The following is a 20,691-nucleotide window of genomic DNA, read 5'->3' as shown; positions in this document are numbered from 1 at the left end:
GTACCCAAAAAAAAAAAAAAAAAAAGATGCTACCAGAAAACTACAAGAGATAATCAATGAATTTAGTAAAGTCGTAGGATACAAAATTAAGGCACAGAAATCTCTTCATTCCTATACACTAACAACAAAAGATCAGAAAGAGAAATTAAGGAAACAATTCCATTTACCACTGCAACAAAAAGAATAAAATACCTAGGAATAAACCTACCTAAGGAGGCAAAAGACCTGTACACAGAAAACTGTACGACAGTGACAAGCCTCTTAGATAGCCTCATCCACCAGCTGGCAGACAGCAGAAGCAAGAAGAACTACAATTCTGCAGCCTGGGGAAGGAAAACTACATTCACAGAAAGATAGACAAAATGAAAAGGCAGAGGACTTTGTACCAGATGAAGGAACAAGATAAAACCCCAGAAAAACAACTAAATGAAGTGGAGACAGGCAACCTTCCAGAAAAAGAATTCAGAATAATGATAGTGAAGATGATCCAGGACCTCGGAAGAAGAATGGAGGCAAAGATCGAGAAACGCAAGAAATGTTTAACAAAGATCTAGAAGAATTAAAGAACAAACAAACAGAGATGAACAACACAATAACTGAAATGAAAAATACACCAGAAGGAATCAGTAGCAGAAAAACTGAGGCAGAAGAATGGATAAGTGACCTGGAAGACAGAATGGTGGAATTCACTGCTGTGGAACAGAATAAAGAAAAAAGAAAGAAAAGAAATGAAGACAGCCTAAGAGACTTCTGGGACAACATTAAACCCAACAACATTCACATTATAGGGGTCCAGAAGGAGAAGAGAGAGAGAAAGGACCCGAGAAAATATTTGAAGAGATTATAGTCGAAAACTTCCCTAACGTGGGAAAGGAGATTGCCACCCAAGTCCAGGAAGTGCAGAGCGTCCCATACAGGATAAACCCAAGGAGAAACACGCCGAGACACATAGTAATCAAATTGGCAAAAACTGAAGACAAAGAAAAATTATTGAAAGCAGCAAGGGATAAACAACAAATAACATACAAGGGAACTCCCATAAGGTTAGCACTTGATTTCTCAGCAGAAACTCTACAAGCCAGATTGGACTGGCAGGATATATTTAAAGTGATGAAAGGGAAGAACCTACAACCAAGAGTACTCTACCCAGCAAGGATCTCATTCAGATTTGATGGAGAAATCAAAAGCTTTACAGAGAAGCAAAAGCTAAGAGAATTCAGGACCAGCAAACCAGCTCTACAACAAATGCTAAAGGAACTTCTCTAAGTGGGAAACACAAGTGAAGGAAAGGACCTACAAAAACAAACCCATAACAATTAAGAAAATGGTAATAGGAACATATATATCAATATTTACCTTAAACGTGAATGGATTAAATACTCCAACCAAAAGACACAGGCTCACTGAATGGATACAAAAACAAGACCCATATATATGCTGTCTACAAGAGACCCATTTCAGACCTATGGACACATACAGACTGAAAGTGAGGGGATGGAAAAAGATATTCCATGCAAATGGAAATCAAATGAAAGCTGGAGTAGCAATACTCATATGAGATGAAATAGACTTTAAATAAAGAATGTTACAAGAGACAAAGAAGGACAATACATAATGATCAAGGGATCAATCCAAGAAGAAGATATAACGATTATAAATATATAAGTACCCAACATAGGAGGACCTCAATATATAAGGCAACTGCTAACAGCTATAAAAGAGGAAATAGACAGTAACACAATAATAGTGGGGGACTTTAACACCTCACTAACACCAATGGACAGATCATCCAAAGAGAAAAGTAATAAGGAAACACAAGCTTTAAATCACAAAATAGACCAGATAGATTTAATTGACATTTATAGGACACTCCATCCAAAAACAGCAGATTACACTTTCTTCTCAAGTGCCCATGGAACAGTCTCCAGGATAGATCACATCTTGGGTCACAAATCAAGCCTCAGTAAATTTAAGAAAATTGAAATCACATCAAGCATCTTTTCTGACCACAACAATAAGAGATCAGAAATCAATTACAGGGAAAAAAACGTAAAAAACACAAACACATGAAGGCTAAACAATATGTTACTAAATAACCGAGATCACTGAAGAAATCAAAACATACCTAGAGATAAATTACAACGAAAACATGACAATCCAAAATCTATGGGATGCAGCAAAAGCAGCTGCAAGAGGGCAGTTTATAGCAATACAAGCCTACCTCAAGAAACAAGAAAAATCTCAAATAAACAATCTAACATCCTAAAGGAACTAGAGGAAGAAGAACAAACAAAACCCAAAGTTAGTAGAAGGAAAGAAATCATAAAGATCAGAGCAGAGATAAATGAAATAGAAACAAAGAAAACAGCAGCAAAGATCAATAAAACTAAAAGCTGGTTCTTTGAGAAGATAAACAAAATTGATAAAGCATTAGCCAGACTCATCAAGAAAAAGGACTCATCTAGAAAAAGGACTCAAATCAATAAAATTAGAAATGAGGGCTTCCTAAAAAAAAAAAAAAAAATTAGAAATGAAGAAGGAGAAGTTACAACAGACACCACAGAAATTCAAAGCATCTTAAGACACTACTAAAACAAACTCTATGCCAATAAAATGGACAACCTGGAAGAAATGGACACATTCTTAGAAAGGTATAACCTTCCAAGAATGAACCAGGAAGAAATAGAAAATATGAACAGACCAATCACAAGTAATGAAATTGAAACTCTGATTTAAAATCTTCCAACAAACAGAAGTCCAGGACCAGATGGCTTCACAGGTGAATTCTATCAAACAGTTAGAGAAGAGTTAACACCCATCGTTCTCAAACTCTTCCAAAAAATGGCAGAGAAAGGAACACTCCCAAACTCATTCCATGAGGCCACCATCACCCTGACACCAAAACCAGACAAACATACTAAAAAAAAGAAAACTACAGACCAATATCACTGATGAATACAGATGCAAAAATCCTCAACAAATAGACTCCAACAACACATTAAAAGGATCATACACCATGATCAAGTGGGATTTATCCCAGGGATGCAAGCATTCTGCAGTATATGCAAATCCATCAATGTGATACACCATATTAACAAACTGAAGGAAAAAACCCATATGATCATCTCAATAGATGCAGAAAAAGCTTTTGACAAAATTCAACACCCATTTATGATAAAAACTCTCCAGAAAGTGGGCACAGAGGGGACCTACCTCAACATAATAAAGGCCATATATAACAATGCCACAGCAAACATCATTCTCAATGGTGAAAAACTGAAAGCATTTCCTCTAAGATCAGGAACAAGACAAGGATGTCCACTTTCGCCACTATTATTCAACGGAGTTTTGGAAATCCTAGCCATGGCAATCAGAGAAGAAAAAGAAATAAAAGGAATACAAATTGGAAAAGAAGAAGTAAAACTGTCACTGTTTGCAGATGACATGATACTATACACAGAGAATCCTAAAGATGCCACCAGAAAACTACTAGAGCTAATCAATGAATTTGGTAAAGTTGCAGGATACAAAATTAATGCACATAAATCTCTTGCATTCCTTACAGTAATGATGAAAAGCCTGAAAGAGAAATTAAAGGAACACTCCCATTTACCATGACAACGAAAAGAATAAAATACCCAGGAATAAACCTACCTAGGAAGAAAAAAGACCTGTATGCAGAAAACTATAAGACACTGTTGAAAGATAAGACCTAAATATAGACATTTCTCCAAAGAAGACATGCAGATGGCCAAGAATCACATGAAAAGCTGCTCAACATCACTAATTATTAGAGAAATGCAAATCAAAACTACAGTGAGGTATCACCTCACACCGTTTAGAATGGGCATCTGGGGATGGTGGTGTGCTGAACTGGGTGACTGGGATTGACATGTATACACTGATGTGTATAAAATTGATGACTAATAAGAACCTGCTGTATAAAAAAATAAATTAAAATTCAAAAATTTTAAAAGAATAAATAAAGAATGGGCATCATTAGAAAATCTATAAACAGCAAATGCTGGAGAGGGTGTGGAGAAAAGGGAACCCTCTTGCACTGTTGGTGGGAATGTAAATTGATACAGCCACTATGGAGAACAGTATGGAGGTTCCTTAAAAAACTAAAAACAGAATTACCATATGACCCAGCAAACCCATTACTGGGCATATACTCAGAGAAAACCATAATTCAAAAAGACACATGCACCCCAATGTTCACTGCAGCACTACTTACAACAGCCAAGTCATGGAAGCACCCTAAATGCCCATCGACAGGCGAATGGATAAAGAAGATGTGGTACATATATACAATGGAATATTACTCAGCCAAAAGGAACAAAATTGGGTCATTTGTAGAGATGTGGATGAATCTAGAGACTGTCATACAGAGTGAAGTAAGTAAGACAGAGAAAAACAAATACTGCATATTAACGCATATTTGTGGAACTTAGAAAAATGGTACAGATGAACTGGTTTACAGGGCAGAAACTGAGACACAGATGTAGAGAACAAACGTATGGACACCAAGCGGGGAAAGCAGTGGTGGGTCGGGGTGGTGGTGTGATGAATTGGGAGATTGGGATTGACATGTATACACTGATGTGTATAAAATGGATGACTAATATGAACCTGCTGTATAAAAAAAAAAAATTAAATTAAAAAATTAAAAAAAAAAGAAAACTATAAGATACTGATGAACAAAATCAAAGAGGACATAAACAGATGGAGAGATATACCATGTTCTTGGATTGGAAGAATCAATATTGTGAAAATGATTATACTACCCAAAGCAATCTACAGATTCAATGCAATCCCTATCAAATTATCAATGGCATTTTTCACAGAACTAGAAGAAAAAATGTTACAATTTGTATGGAAACACAAAAGACGTCAAATAGCAAAAGCAATCTTGAGAAAGAAAAATGGAGCTGGAGGAATCAGGCTCCCTGACTTCAGACTATACTACAAAGCTATAGTAGTCAAGACAGTATAGTACTGGCACAGAAAAAGAACTATAGATCAATGGAACAGGATAGAAAGTCCAGAGATAAACCCACACACCTGTGGTCACCTAATCTATGACAAAGAAAGCCAGAATATACAATGGAGCAAAGATAGCCTCTTCAATAAGTGGTGCTGGGAAAACTGGACAGCTACATGTAAAAGAATGAAATTAGAACACTCCCTAATACTATACACAAAAGTAAACTTAAAATGGATTAAAGACCTAAATGTAAGGCCAAACACTATAAAACTCTTAGAGGAAAATATAGGCAGAACACTCCTTGACATAAATTGCAGCAAGATCTCTTTTGACCCACCTCCTAGAGTAATGAGAATAAAAATAGAAATAAACAAATGGGACCTAATTAAACTTAAAAGCTTTTGCACAGTGAAGGAAATCATAAACAATACAAAAAGACAACCCTCAGAATGGGAGAAAATATTTGCAAATGAATCAACTGACAAAGGATTAATGTCCAAAATACACAAACAGCTCACGGAGCTCAATAGCAAAAAAATAAATAACCCAGTTAAAAAATGGACAGAAGACCTAAAGAGACATTTCTCCAAAGAAGACATACAGATGGCCAACAAACACATGAAAAGATGCTCAACATCAGTAATTATTGGAGAAATGCAAATCAAAACTACAATGAGGTATCCCTCACACCTGTCAGAATGGCCATCATCAAAAAATCTACAAACAATAAATGCTGGAGAGGGTGTGGAGAAAAGGGAACCCTCATGCATTGTTGGTGGGAATGCAAATTGATACAGCCACTATGGAGAATAGTATGGAGATTCCTTAAAAAACTAAAAATAGAACTACCACATGACCCAGCATATACCCAGAGAAAACCATAATTCAAAAAGACACATGCACCCCAATGTTCATTGCAGCACTATTTACAATAGCCAGGACATGGAAGCAATGCAACCTAAATGTCCATCAACAGAGGAATGCATAAAGAAGTTGTGGTACATATATACAATGGAATATTACTCAGCCATAAAAAGGAATGAAACTGGGTCATTTGTAGAGACATGGATGGACCTAGAGACTGTCATACAGAGTGAAGTAAGTCAGAAAGAGAAAAAGAAATACTGTATATTAATGCATGTATGTGAAGCCTAGAAAAATGGTACAGATGAACTGGTTTGCAGGGCAGAAATAGAGACACAGATGTAGAGAACAAACGTATGGACACCAAGGGAGGAAAGTGGTGGTGGGGGTGGTGGTGGGATGAATTGGGAGATTGGGATTGACATATATACACTAATATGTATAAAATGGATAACTAATAAGAACCTGCTGTATAAAAAAATAAATAAAATTTAAAAATTTAAAAAAAGGATTATAAAAGAGACGTAAAGAGGTGAAAATGAAAAAGATGAAATGAAATGGAAGATATAGAAAAGAATGATACAAGGACAACATGTTAATAAACTTGAAAGTCTATGAAATTGAAAATTTCTAGGAAAATATAAAGTATCAAATTGTCTTTAAAAATCAGAGCATTGATGAAAGAAATCAAAGACCTAAATAAATGAAGAAATATACGACGTTCATGGATTGGAAGACTCATTATTGCAAAGATGTCCATCCTCCCCAAAAGAACCCATAGATTCAATATGATACCAATCAAAACCCCAGCAGAGTTTCTCTAGAAATTAACAGGCTGATTCTAAAATTTATACAGAAAGACAAAGAAAGTAAAGAACTAGAATAGTTAAAACAATCTTTAAAAAGACATTAAGTCTGAGGATTCACACCATGTAATTTCAAGACTTAACCATAAAGTCAAAATAGGGTTGTGTTGGCAAAAAGATAGATACACAGATCAGTAGAGCAGAATAGAAAGCACAGAAATAGACCCACACATATATAATTGATTTCTGACAAAGGTGTAAAGGCAATTAAACGGAATGTGGACAGTCTTTGCAATAAATGGTGCCAGAACTGGACATCTATATACAAAAATAATAAATAAAACCAAGAACCTCAATTCATATCTAACACTATATATAAAAATTAACTTAAAATGGATCACAGACCTATAAATGCCTAAAACTGAAAGTTGTAAAAGAAAATATGAAAGGAACAGTTTGAGACCTTGGGTTAGACAAACACAGTTTATATACCATACCAAAAGCACAATTTAAAAAATATTTTTTACAAATTAGACTTTATCAAAGTAAAACTTTTGCTCTTTAAAAGATACTGCTAAAAAATGAAAAGGCAAGCCACAGACTAGGAAAACAATATTTCTAAAACATGTATCTGACAAAGACTTCTACCTAGAGTAAAGAACACTTAAAACTCAATAAGACAACCCAAATAAAATTTAGACAAAAGGTCTGAACAAAGGTTTGACTTTAACAAAATGTATAAGAAAGGTCAATATGAACATGAAAAGATGCTCAACAACCTGAGTAATCAGTTGTATGCAGATTAAAGCCACAATACATACTCAAATGGCTAAAACTAAAATCTGACAATACCAGGTATTAAGGAGGATACAGAGCAACTGGAGTTCTCATGCCTTGCTGGTAGGGATATAAAATGATACAATCATTTTGGGAAACAACTTGGTAGTTTCTAATAGTAAATTTTTATTTAATATATGACTCACTCATTCCACTCCCAGGTATTTAACCAAGAGAAATGAAAATATATGTTTATCCAAAGACTTTTAAGCAGCTTTATTCACAACAGCAAATCAATGGAAACAACCCAAATGTCTAGAACAGGTGAATAAATAAACAAACTGATATGCTGGAATGCAGAAATATAATCGAATACTACTAAGCATAAAAAAAGAATCACACTACTAATACATGCAAAATAAATGAACCTCAAAAACAACCTGTTGAGTTAAATAAGCTAAACGAAACGCATACTGTATGACTCTATTTATATGAAATTCTAGAAGGACAATGTCTGACTGGGGTCAAAGGTGGATTGGTGGGAACTGATTGCAAAAGTGATCAAGGAAATTTTGGAGGGTGATAAAAATGATCTACACATGCATTGTCCGATATCATAGCCACTAGCCACATGTAGCCACTGAACATCTGAAATATAGCTAAATTTCAGATTTAAATTGAGGAGCTAAAATTTAAATTTAATTTAAATAAATTTAAGTTTAGAAATTGATATTTGATTCAGTTATTGGGAAACAGTTAAGTATGTTTACAGAAACCTAAGTATGGGAATCTACTTTTTCAACTGTAAATTTTATGAAATCTAACTACAAATCAAGTACTGTAATGAAAATTTAGCACTGAATTCAGATGTTAATGTAAAATACACACTGGATTTTAAAGACTTAGTAGAAAAAATAATGCAAAATGGCTTAATAATGTTTTTATTGATTACATGTTGAATTGATTTATAATATACGGCATTAAATAAAACCTATTATTTTGTTTCTTTTAAACTTTTTACTGTGGCTACTACAAAATATAAAACTATGTATTGCCAACTGAAAGCTGTCACTTGCCATCTACCTCTACAAGGATTAGGTCACTAACCACAGCAGTCGCTGACCTTCAACACACCGTGAAAGGAGTTCAGGGGGGAGATATCAGGAACGAGGCACTCTGTGCTCTGGCAAGAACTGGCAGAACAGGCCTCCAGAGTTTTTCAGAAGATTTTTCGTTGCTGTTGAAGTATAGTTGATTTACAATGTCGTGTTAGATGCAGGTGTACAGCAAAGTGATTCAGCTCCATTATAGATTCTTTTCCATTATAGGTCATTCCAAAATATCAAATATAGTTCCCTGTGCTATACATTAGATCCTTGTTGTTTATCTATTTCATATATAGTAGTGCGTATGTGTTAATCCCAAACTCCTAATGTATCTCTCCTCCCAACCCTTTCCCCTTTGGTAACCGTAAGTTTGTTTTCTATGTCTGTGAGTCTATTTACGTTTTGTAAATAAGTTCATTGGCACCATTTTTTTTAGATTCTACATGTAAGTGACATCATATGATATTTGTCTTTCTTATATATATATATATATATATACAGCATCTTCTTTATCCATTCATCTGTTGATGGACACTTAAGTTACTTGCATGTCTTGGCTACTGTAAATAGTGCTGCTATGAACACTGGAGTGCATGTATCTTTTCAGATTACAGTTTTCCTCTTTTCTAGATATATGCCCAGGAGTGGGACTACTGGGTCATATGGTAACCCTTTTTAGTTTTTTAAGGAACTTCCATACTGTTCTCCATAGTGGCTGCACCAATTCACATTCCTACTAACAGTGTAGGAGGGTTCCCTTTTCTTCACACCCTCTCCGCATTTATTATTATTTTTGTAGACTTCTTGATGATGGCCATTCTGACTGGTGTGAGCTGATGCCTCATTTTAGTTTTGACTTGCATTTCTCTAATAATAGCAATGTTGAACATCTTTTCACGTGCCTGTTGGCTATCTGTATGTCTTCTTTGGAAAAATGTCTATTTAGGTCTTCTGTCCAATTTCTGATTGGGTTGTTTTTTTGATATTGAGCAGTATGAGCCGTTTGTATATTTTGGGAATTAAGCCCTTGTCTGTCACATTGTTTCCAAATATTTTCTCCCATTCCGGAGGTTGTCTTTTCATTTGATTTATGGTTTCCTTTGCTGTGCAAAAGCTTATATGCTTGATTAGGCCCCATTTGTTTATATTTGCTTTTATTTCTTTTGCCTTGGGAGACTGACCTAAGAAAACATTGTTATGATTTACGTCAGAGAATGTTTTGCCTATGTTCTCTTCCAGGAGTTTTACGGTGTCGTGTCTTATATTTAAGTCTTTAAGTCATATTGAGTTTATTTTTGTGTATGGTGGAAGGGCAGGAGAAGATTTTATGAGACTAATTTCTTGTAACCTCTCATATCTAGAAAAACAGTAAAATCATTAATCTGCTCCTTGCAACTAGCAGCAACCCTCTGCCGAAATGTGTGCTTGATTGCACACATTCCCCTTCACCAAAATCATATATGTACTGACCTCCCCCCTTACCTCTTCAGAACAGTTCCTCAGAGCTATCTGAGAGGCTGTCTCCCAGGCTATAGTCCTCATTTTGCCCCAAATAAAACTTAACTCACAACTCTCACGTTGTGCATTCTTTTCAGTCGGCAGTATCTTGCATCTTCATCGTGGTGAAAACAAAGGTATATACATTTGTCAAAATTAAAATTAGTGTTTGATTGCATATAAATTATGCCTCAATAAAGGTGATAAAAGTATTAAATTGGGTAGTATTGGGTTGACCAAAAAGTTCGTTCGGGATTTTCTGTAAGATGCTACAGAAAACCTCAACGAACTTTTTGGCCAACCCAATATATTTTTGTATGTGTGATAATTTGTGCATATAAATGTATAAATGACTATCTTGTTGGTGCCCTTTCCTTATCAGTAATCAGAAACATAAAAAAAAAATTCTGTGGACATGCAAAATTAACTGTTCCTCTCAATAGTCAACACATTTAATTATATTATGGTTATTTAATGTTGGCCTCCATCACTAGCAACTGAGTTTCTTGAAGGCAGGAATCCTGTCTTGTTCATGTCCGTATAAGCCTAGCACTTGACACAGTAAGTTAACATAGCACTTTACCAATGTTTTAAGAACTGCAGAACTGTCCCAGCCAATTTATATATATAGTCTAATACCCACAAAGATCCCTGCAAATTTGGCATTATTACTCCCATTTTTCATATGAAAAAAGTGAGGGTCAGAGGACAGAAAGCTTAGAGTAACTCACCAAATATCCAGAACTAGTAAGTGAAAGAACTATGTTCCAAACCCACATTTGCCTCAACTCCAAAGCCCATTCTTCCACACTACACCATACTGCCACCTCTCCAGGTGGGCATTTCATAACTGTTTGATGAACGTCTAAATCAAAATAAAGATTAGTATTTAGGGGCAATGGAAGCACAGAAATTTTCCTGAACTTCTAGTGTTACAGCTTCATAGTCTTTGAATGGGTTCCCTTGAGACAGAGAGCAATTTGGCAGCTCTTGCTAGAAGATCAAGAAGGATGAATCTAGTAGGAAAAAAAAATTCCCTCCCAATTAAACTTTCCATTTGGGAGTCTGAAGAAGAAAAATAACACAGAACAAAGAGCATGGGAAAGAGAAAAAAAGAAATGCTGAATCTGCTAATATAGTTAATTAATGTGAAAGAATTAATCTAATAGTAACTTCAGCATTCAAATATGAAAAGTTAGGAGATCCTACAAAGGTACAGTTTCTAAGTCTTTTGGAGCTCCTTTTTAATTAGGCTCCCAGAATCTCAGCATTCCTGTTTGAATAATCCATATTTCTGGTTATTTATTCAGCTCCCCACTGCTGCACATTTACAAGCCATATGCTACAGGAATACATCACCTCATATTTGCACTCAAACATCCAAAGACACTGGCAGTTCAGACCTTTAAGAAGCTTAGAGAAAAGTCCCTGCAGAGTATAGTTTTAAGGTTAGAAGGTCCAGGAAGCCAAATGCATCTTCTTTATATGCTATTTGCTTGAGAGAAGGTGGGTCATTTCAACAAAAGGACAAGCAATTAGAAGGGTAAAGGAGATAAACAAACAAAAGACTCAAGAGAGTAAAGCTAGCAAAAATCAGCTGAACACTAAAGGTCTCTGAATAATTCCAATGCCCCTCTCTGCACTTTAAAATAAATTTTAAAAAACAATTCCACAAAGGAAGATTCTTCAATCAATCTAAGGTCTAGTACACGCTGGACAAACCAAGAGGTCTACTGTGCCCCTGGGCCTACACAAGCCTTTAAAGAGGAGAGGTTTTAGTAACATATACCTTGATAATCTTAAATACAAAAATAGTTTAAACACAAAAATTTGTAGAATTTGTCACTGGAGAATTTTTTATAACAACAAAACATTGGAAATACCCTCAATATCAATAACAAAGTAAGACTGAGTTATATTCCCTTAGAGTGCATTATTCAGTTATTGAAAACTCTCATGAAGGTTATGTCAAAACATGGGAAACAGCATGTTAAGTTCAAACAAACAAACAAGCAAAAACAGTATAGAAAATTACATGTGTGGTAGGCCTAAAAAGCTGTTAAAGAGAAAACAATTATGGGAAAAAAGACTACAAGGAATATGCACCCAAAGTTGGACTGTGTTCAAGTGACAGAGCTGTTTTTTAGCTTCTTGGAGGCAGGAATCCTGTCCTCCAATTCTGTATAAGCCAAGCACTTAACATAGTACCTTATCAGTCCTACTACTAACAGTAGTTTTGCATGTCTTATATTCTAAGCTATCAAATTTATTACAAATTTTTTCAATGAAATAAATTAACAGAATTTTCAGTGTACTTGAATATGTTTCAAGACAGCAGACTCTGGCTCAATTTCATAAAGAATAATCCCATGATTATAGTCTCTCGCATCTCTCAATTGAAAAAACTGACCATTGATAATACAACTCCTTCTCTGGTTACCCCTTCACACCATTTCTCTATTTCCCTTCCAAGCCAGATTTCTCAAAAGAATTATCCATAACAAGCTATCTCCCATTTACTTCCAACTTTAGGATTCTGTGAATTATACTAACATGATATTTACTATAAATATTTTAAGAAATTAAAGCATAAATAAGATATACAAGAAAGCAATATAAAGAAAAGTTCTAGAACTGTCTTGCACATTTTCATATCTCCTATGCTAGCCACATAGCACATGCTCAATGCATTATTGAAAATAACACATAATGAAAAATATGTATAAGTGAAAAATATGAATTATATTCTGCTGTCAATAATAAAAATACAGACAAACATATGGCATAGTCTGTCTATGTGGAATATAAAGAAAACTGGGCTAAGTTTAGAAATTAACATAGGATATGTTGAGAAGTTAACGACTAGATTTCCCAAAACCAACACACTATAAGAGGGAGCAAAAAAACCATTTCCCTTTGATGGAGTGGTCCTATTCCCAAATGACCTAACCACAGGGCACAAGCAGACTGAAATATACTTTTTATTCATCCAATCTAACTTTAGAAAAGACCATACACACACTTGAAGACTTTACTGTTTTATATATCTAGGAAACTCAATGGAATAAAAGGCCATAGCTACATGTTCTTGAATCCAGGCTAACAGTGAGGAGTTCGGCAAAAAAAGATGGAGAGCTAGGAGATAATAGGAGATAAGAAGCATACCTTAGCATGAGATTCATCAGTTGAAGACCCTCACCCTTCAGGAAGCGCTCACGATTGGAACTGAGCATTAGGCAGGAACAGAGTGAATCAAACAGATTCTCCATCATCTCCTGCTCCTCGGCTGTGCTAGGATTGTGTCTTTTAAACACCTGTCAAGTAAAGATATCAGAAAGCACAGAATCATAAGAGAATGTCTTTTCATCAACCAGCACTCAACAGTTTCCAAAGCCCATCTACTCCAAAAACCCTACAACTGAGGAAACAGACGCTTACCAAACAAAATTCTCATCAGTTTCCATTATAGAGAAACTGGGCTTTCTGATGCACAGGTTAAATAAATGGCTATCAGTTCATGTAAAAAACCAGAACACTCAACTGACCACTGAGTCCATGAATAATTGATAGTTCCAAGGAGGCAATTTAATAAAAACCAACAAAACCTTTTCATTGTGAAATATATTAACATGTAGAAAACTCTATAAAAGACAAGTATAGCTAAATGCATAAGGTGAACACCCCTGAAACCAGCATTCAGATCAAGAAACAACTTTGCCAGCTACCCCCCAAAGCCCTCCACTTGCGCTACCCAACCACATTTCTTCCCCTTCTAAAAGAAACCACAGTCCTGAAGGGCAAATCTTGGCTCAATATAAGGAACCGTTTCCTAACCATCAGGGCTACTGAACTGCCTCATAGACTAGCTGTGGCTCTAAATCATGGGAACAGCGAAAAGCAGTTTTATCTTTGCCAGAAATACATGGCATGTTAAGAGGAAAGCCTTTTAACAGTGTATGCATACCCATACAGTCTACTACAAAATGATCAATAATCTTGTGGGAACAGGACTGAGTACTTTCCCAGAATTGGGAGATTCACATTTCAAAGCTCTATTTTTTGGGGTGGAGGCCAAGCCACTCAGGTTGCTGGCACCAAGACGAAAGCTGTATGCAAACTGACATCTCAGACACTCCCAACACTCTTAAGATTTTATCCAAATGATCTATTTTCAGTCCTGGTTTTGGAATAGCACAGATGAGATTTGTTAGAAAAAAAAATCTTAACAGTATTTTCAGAATGCCAGCAGAACAACATTTCAACAGGACTTACATTTCTTACAACGAGCAAATGGCAATTTCTAATTTCTTTTTCCAGCCTCCAGTGCCACATCCTTCCCTATCCTCCTCTCTGACCTCTGTCCCACTGTATTGGAACTTGTACTCCTGAAGCTTACTTATCTGGATCCTAAATGAACAGACTCCAATTTAGTGGCAGACTGACGGGAAAGCAAGTGAATAATCTTGGGAGTGGGTCAACTAAAAATAATTTGGCATTCTTGGCTCAAGAATATACACTTAAGCAGGAAGCACACCTCTTTTGGATTGATAAATATCAGAAGACTGAGAAAGTCCACACCAGATACACAGTGATATCTGGTCATAAAGAGCAAATGACTAAGAAAAGGAGGCAAACCATGTACCTCCAATGTGACCTCAAACCTGCCAACACATTCCATATGGCTTGCATCACATGGCTTATTCCTTCCAACAATTTCCAGCTCCACCTCCCATTTAAAGCAAGCCATGGATCTTCACGGCAGACAGGAAGCATAAGAATTACTCACAGATAACTGCTGAAGAAGCACATCGATTCCATCCAGCTCCCCAAGCAATTCCCTGTTTTCTAAAAGGGGAAAAAAATAGAAGGAGAAAAAAAAATGAAGCTAACTGTCAGATTTTACAGCCGTCTAACACTGATACATCAGCAAACAAAATCAATACAGCTTGACAGAGTACAAAAGCTACACAGAGAGCGAGAGGGAGAGCAAGGGGATGCCAAAGGCAAGAGAGCTTGCTGTCATGATCTGAAACAAGCCTGGCTCCTATCCTAACAGAATATCAATACCGAGAGGGAGCCTCACCATCATTGTCCTGGAGCAATATGGCCAGCACTTCACTACAATACAGTTTGTTGGCATCAAAAGGCATCTTTGCCTGTTGGGAAATAGGAGAAATGAGAAAAACGTTAAGGGGCCTTGCTTCCTTCCCTAGGACAAATTTTTTCACAAGTACTAGGATCTGAGTTAGAGAGAAGCAGAAGTTAGAAAGGGAAAGGGCAGGTTAAGGGTAAAAAAGGTCTGCCTCTGCTCTCAAGAGACCAGACTCAAGCACTGCATAGTAAAACCGTAAACAGCAGATGTACACAACAGCTCTCACACTCCTAAAGCCCAGGTGCAAATGTCACCTCCTCTGTGAAGCCTTCCCAGATTCCCCATTTTGAGTCTAGGGACTACTGTCTAGCACATAATACATACTCAAATGTGAACTGGATAAATGATTGAAAGTTTTGAACATTTAAGACTAAAATCCATCATGAAGCTTCATTCACAAGTTACAATCATAAAATTAGGCTGTAAATTAGCTGATAGATGATCAGAGAAGCTGAAAAGAAAGCAAGCTCTTGTTTTGATTAGTTGAATGTCTTTATAACAAAGTAGTTCCTTTTGGATTTTTTTTTAAATGCTTAAAATTTAATTTGAAATCATAAACCTAACTGCTCATGGGCCATAATCTGCCTACTATTTAAAAAGGAAACCATATAAAATATGCAGAAATGTGTTAATATTTTAACACCCAAATTATTACCCACAATTCTTTCCCTGCTGCGTGCTCTGCTACTTGGAGTTGCAGAGGGGACACATCTACTGCAGAGCCTATTTTTCATGGTCATCCACATTGTTGCCCCAGTAGTGCGACTCAAGTGCCTCATCATTAACAATGCCCCTTGGATAAAGGTACACAGAGAGGAGCGCAAGCCGCATCGATGTGTTTTTATTTACCGTACCCTTGATCCTTAAAATGCAGGCACAAAGACCACGACTGTTAATCAGCAGCAGCCTTGCTACCTATCCAGGTTTCTGAACTAACATATAATTACTGTACCTGGAAAGGACAGGGTAAGTGTTTATACTGAAGCTAATACCTCCATCCCCTTAGTGCCATTCACAGTTCTGTTTGGACACTGATTTTGCACTTAAGAAGGAAGACTGGCCCCTAATGAAGCAACACCCAGCATCTCTTCAGTTCTCTCTGCATGTCTTCCCCATCAAGCCTAAGTGCATCCCATAGGGTTTCAGAAGGCCGACCGGGTATGACCCATCTTAGGTTAAAAGATCTGTAAATACAAGGTCTTATGTGTGCTGACTGCAAGTTATGCTCCCTGAACAAGCTTAAGGCCTTGTTTCAAGAAATTCAGTAAAACAGCCAGGGTTTAAATGCAATCTGTGGCGTTTTTCACTTTAAGAAAAATAGTTTTATACAAATCAAAATACAAAAGTGAAAAGCCAAGGGGTGAGCATGTCTATTAGAATGAAGGATTCGCTAATAAAATCACTTACTCAAATGATTTAAGTTCACGTATTGCTAGTTTAAATTATGTAAGCCACACCAACTCATACGCAGCTTTTTAAGGGTCAGGATTCTTGTTGCAAACAAGATACACTCAACTGAAAGAAGCCAAAAGACATCAGGCCACTAGAGCAATAGCCTTTCTGTGGTTCCAATGCCTCTTGTCTTTTATTTGATTTTATAAACTCCTGTCGCTAAGGTAGGAGAGAGGTTTCCTCTTTTTTTCCAACAAATATTTATTGGGCACCTGCTATGTGCAAGACACAAAATTGAACGTGACAGCAAACAGGTGAATTTGACATGAAACTGGTCCATTGTTACGTCATTTAAAAAATTACACTGAATTAAAGTTAATTTTATCAAGTAATACATTTACGTTAAAAAAAATAAATAAAAGGACATGAACCTGGGATGAGACATACCTAGATTTAACTCATAAGCATGTACTACCTACGTGACACTAAGTCTGCAGTTCCCAAACTGTGTGCCAAGGTACCTGGGACATCATATTGAATTCAGAGGGGATTGCAAGGATTTACAGGATTTACAAGGAAAGCACAGTGACATCTCACATCTGCTGATTAGTGAGCACGTTAACCACTAGCTTCAGGTACATTTCTTTTTTTTTTTTTTTTAACATCTTTATTAGAGTATAATTGCTTTACAATGGTGTGTCAGTTTCTGCTTTATAACAAAGTGAATCAGTTATACATATACGTATGTCCCCATATCTCTTCCCTCTCGCGTCTCCCTCCCTTCCACCCTCCCTATCCCACCCCTCTAGGTGGTCACAAAGCACTGAGCTAATCTCCCTGTGCTCCGTGGCTGCTTCCCACTAGCTAGCTATTTTACGTTTGGTAGTGTATATATGTCCATGCCACTCTCTCACTTTGTCTCAGCTTACCCATCCCCCTCCCCACATCCTCAAGTCCATTCTCTAGTAGGTCTGCATCTTTATTCCCGTCTTGCCCCTAGGTTCTTCTGACCATTTTCTTTTTTTTTTTTAGACTCCATGTATATGTGTTAGCATACGGTATTTGTTTTTCTCTTTCTGACTTACTTCACTCTGCATGACAGTCTCTAGGTCCATCCACCTCACTACAAATAACTCAGTTTCATTCCTTTTTATGGCTGAGTAATATTCCATTGTATATATGTGCGATGTCTTCTTTATCCATTCATCTGTTGATGGACACTTAGGTTGCTTCTATGTCCTGGCTATTGTAAACAGAGCTGCAATGAACATTTTGGTACATGTCTCTTTTTGAATTATGTACATTTCTTTTGATGACATCTTTTCTTTGTGAAGTTGGGTTTGAGTGGTTGCTGTGATAAAAGAACTATGTGAAAATCAGTGTGGAACAGGAATGAAGATGGTGTGTTCAATCTGATTCCAAGGTTTTAGAAGTTGTGTAGTACAACTACACAAGAGGCACACACATCTACTGGTAAGTAATTGTGGTATTTAAGAATGAAATAAAAAATATATTTTATTTTAATTCATGCATATTATTTTTTTGAACGGCTACTAAAGTCTTAGGACATAAATATGTATTAAATTTGTTTGGACCTAACTACTTTAAATGGGACTGGTAGGTCCTCTTTGGCATAGAACCCTGTAAAAACAAAATTACTGAGATACTGATGGCACCATAAATTAAGAATGGTCATCTATGACCGAAGTAACATTTCCTGGTCTCAAGTTTCTTTATCTGTAAAATGGAAACAATAAAATAACATCTTCTTTGGAGAGTTACTCTGAGAATTAAATAATATGGAAGTACCTAATACATAATAGTTGCTATAAGTTTTTCCGATGATTGGGATCAGAAATATCCAGGTTAGAATCTCAGCTCTAACAGTTACCAGCTATGTGATCTTGGCCAAACTACTCTGCCTCTCTAACCTGATTGATATCTCTTACGTTGAGTGAAACTGGGCTAGATGGGAAAGCAGGAGACTAATCTTTCATGCCTAGCCAAAAACAAAAGTCACCATGGAAGTTTTATTTCTGTTTAAATCTCAGCCAGAGATGACAGCCTCCAAGCCTGCAAAATACCAAACTGCCAAATTACAAGGACATTTAGTCAAAATCAGGAGGAAGGAGAATTTATGTAGCAGGTATAGCCTCTTGGATTTTGCAAAGCTAGTCAACAGGAGTTGGAGCTTTGGGGGCTCTCTTCTATCCAGGAGCCTGATGATCCTAAATCTTTCAGCTGTCAGAGTAATTACAGAGTCAAGCATAGGTTTGTACGCAGCATGTACTGGCCTTGAATAAAATTAAACTTCACCTTTTTTGGAGCTGCTGTTTTTTTGGAAAGTACAAGACATTTATGCTACCACCCACAGCCAGAAGCTGCAGATTATTTCTGCGGCTCACCTCCGGTACCTGGAACACATGGGGCAGGTTCAGACACAGCTACAGCCCTGGACAATAGTCAAAGCAGATTGTGCCCTACAAAAATCCCATCTCCTGGTCATAAGAGGCTAAGGACTTAGCATCAACCAGTTGTACATGTAGTATAACATAGCCAATTCTCAATTCATTAGCTCAAGCGCCAAACACTGCAACTGTTTTTGAAGCAATGATTTAACTGGGAAACAAAAAGAATCTCAATTTTGTTTCCTTGAAAAAGAAAAAAGTTCTGGTGTTATTTTCAATAGTACACAATATGCTAATAAGTTTGTATTCCCCATTAAAAAGTGAACTATGGCGCAGTGTCTCTCATACTACTGTTATCTGCTTACCTGTTAAACCATTTAATGTAATCCTCCACAATGGGTTTTATCCTTATTAGCAGCACAAATGAGTGAGGTTTCATTTAGTGAATGAAGAAATCCATGAATATCTCTGTATACTGCTAGGCTACCAGTACATAAAGGAGACTCACCAATGTGCCACTCACTTAGTTACTCAAGGACTACTGAATAAACAGGGGATGATCAGTTAAATAGCAGGGTTTTATCAAGCAATGTAAACATAAGTACTCTAGGATGAGGGTTCTCAGACTTCAGCATGCATCAGAATCACCTGGAAGGCTTGTTAAAACACAGATTGCTGGCTCCACCCCAAGCTGGGCAGATTTAATGAGTCTGGGGTGGGTTCAAGAATTTGCATTTCCAACAAGTTGCCAGGTAATTTTGATGCTCCCCATTGGGAACCACACCCCGAGAACAATCCGGAGGAGATACACATATGATGGAGTCCCAGTCCTTGCTCTTAAGGAGTTTAAGGACATTGGGAGAAAGACAAGGAGCACACATAAAAAGAGGAAAGTCTGCCAGGTGATGAAGAAAAGATGCTCCATGAGGGTAAGGGTCACACAGCTATAGGCATATGTTACAACCCAGATCTGCTAACTCCCAGAAGAGAACCAGTAGAAAAAAAATAAAATGATTGATATTCAGGAAAGAAAGAGGGCAATATGGGCTGGGGGCCAAGTAGTGCTATGGAAAGGGTGCATGAAGAAAGTCTGGAGGCTTGGGTTTTAATTCTAGCTCTATCTCTAACTAGCTGCATGAATTTGGGCAAGGCACTTAATCTCTACAGGTCTTGATTTTTAATTTTTTATCTGCAACAGAACTTATAAAATTCCTTTCAGTTCAAAAAATGATGGAGGCAATGTGGAAGAGTAGGGATTTAAGTTGGTTAATGAAGGTGGTGTATAATTTAGAATTTCATAGGCAGGAGTCATTCCTGGGGATGAAGGTGGTGTATCATTTAGAATTACATAGGCAGGAGTCATTCCTGGGGGATGGGGGGAACATGAACAAAGACAGACACAGAGGTCAACACTGTTGACCCTTGTTGACCTTTGCAAAGGGGGTAGGTACAAGAGATGTCTGAACAGTAATAAGGCCAGTGTTTCAAAACTGAGAAATGAAAGGAAAAAGGAAAGAAAAGAAAGATCAGGCCGCGTTAAAGGGCCTTGAAAAGTAGGCAGAGATGGTGGGATCTGACGCAGAGGGCAGTAGCATCACTCTAGGAAGGTTCTTGAATAGGGAACGGCATAATGAAAATGGAGTCTTAGATTAGTTTGGGAGCAGTGCGGAACAAAAATGCTCACATTTTCTAGAGACCAGTG

General features: G+C 36.8%; 1 protein-coding gene across 1 annotated transcript in view; it reads right to left on the bottom strand.

The window, feature by feature from the left end:
* Positions 1-20,691, bottom strand: part of CTNNBL1 (catenin beta like 1) — a 159,807-nt gene that overhangs the window by 74,652 nt on the left and 64,464 nt on the right. Inside the window, exons 8-10 of the mRNA XM_024743133.1 lie at positions 15,121-15,193; positions 14,824-14,882; positions 13,203-13,351 (exon numbers count right to left, since the gene is read on the bottom strand). Coding sequence (XP_024598901.1) covers positions 13,203-13,351; positions 14,824-14,882; positions 15,121-15,193 — 281 coding nt within the window. The remainder of the gene's footprint in view (positions 1-13,202; positions 13,352-14,823; positions 14,883-15,120; positions 15,194-20,691) is intronic.

Source organism: Neophocaena asiaeorientalis, unplaced genomic scaffold, assembly GCF_003031525.2.
Source record: "Neophocaena asiaeorientalis asiaeorientalis breed wild unplaced genomic scaffold, Neophocaena_asiaeorientalis_V1.1 scaffold82, whole genome shotgun sequence".
Taxonomy (NCBI): Eukaryota; Metazoa; Chordata; class Mammalia; order Artiodactyla; family Phocoenidae; genus Neophocaena; species Neophocaena asiaeorientalis.
This window is presented reverse-complemented; position numbering and strand designations above follow the sequence as displayed.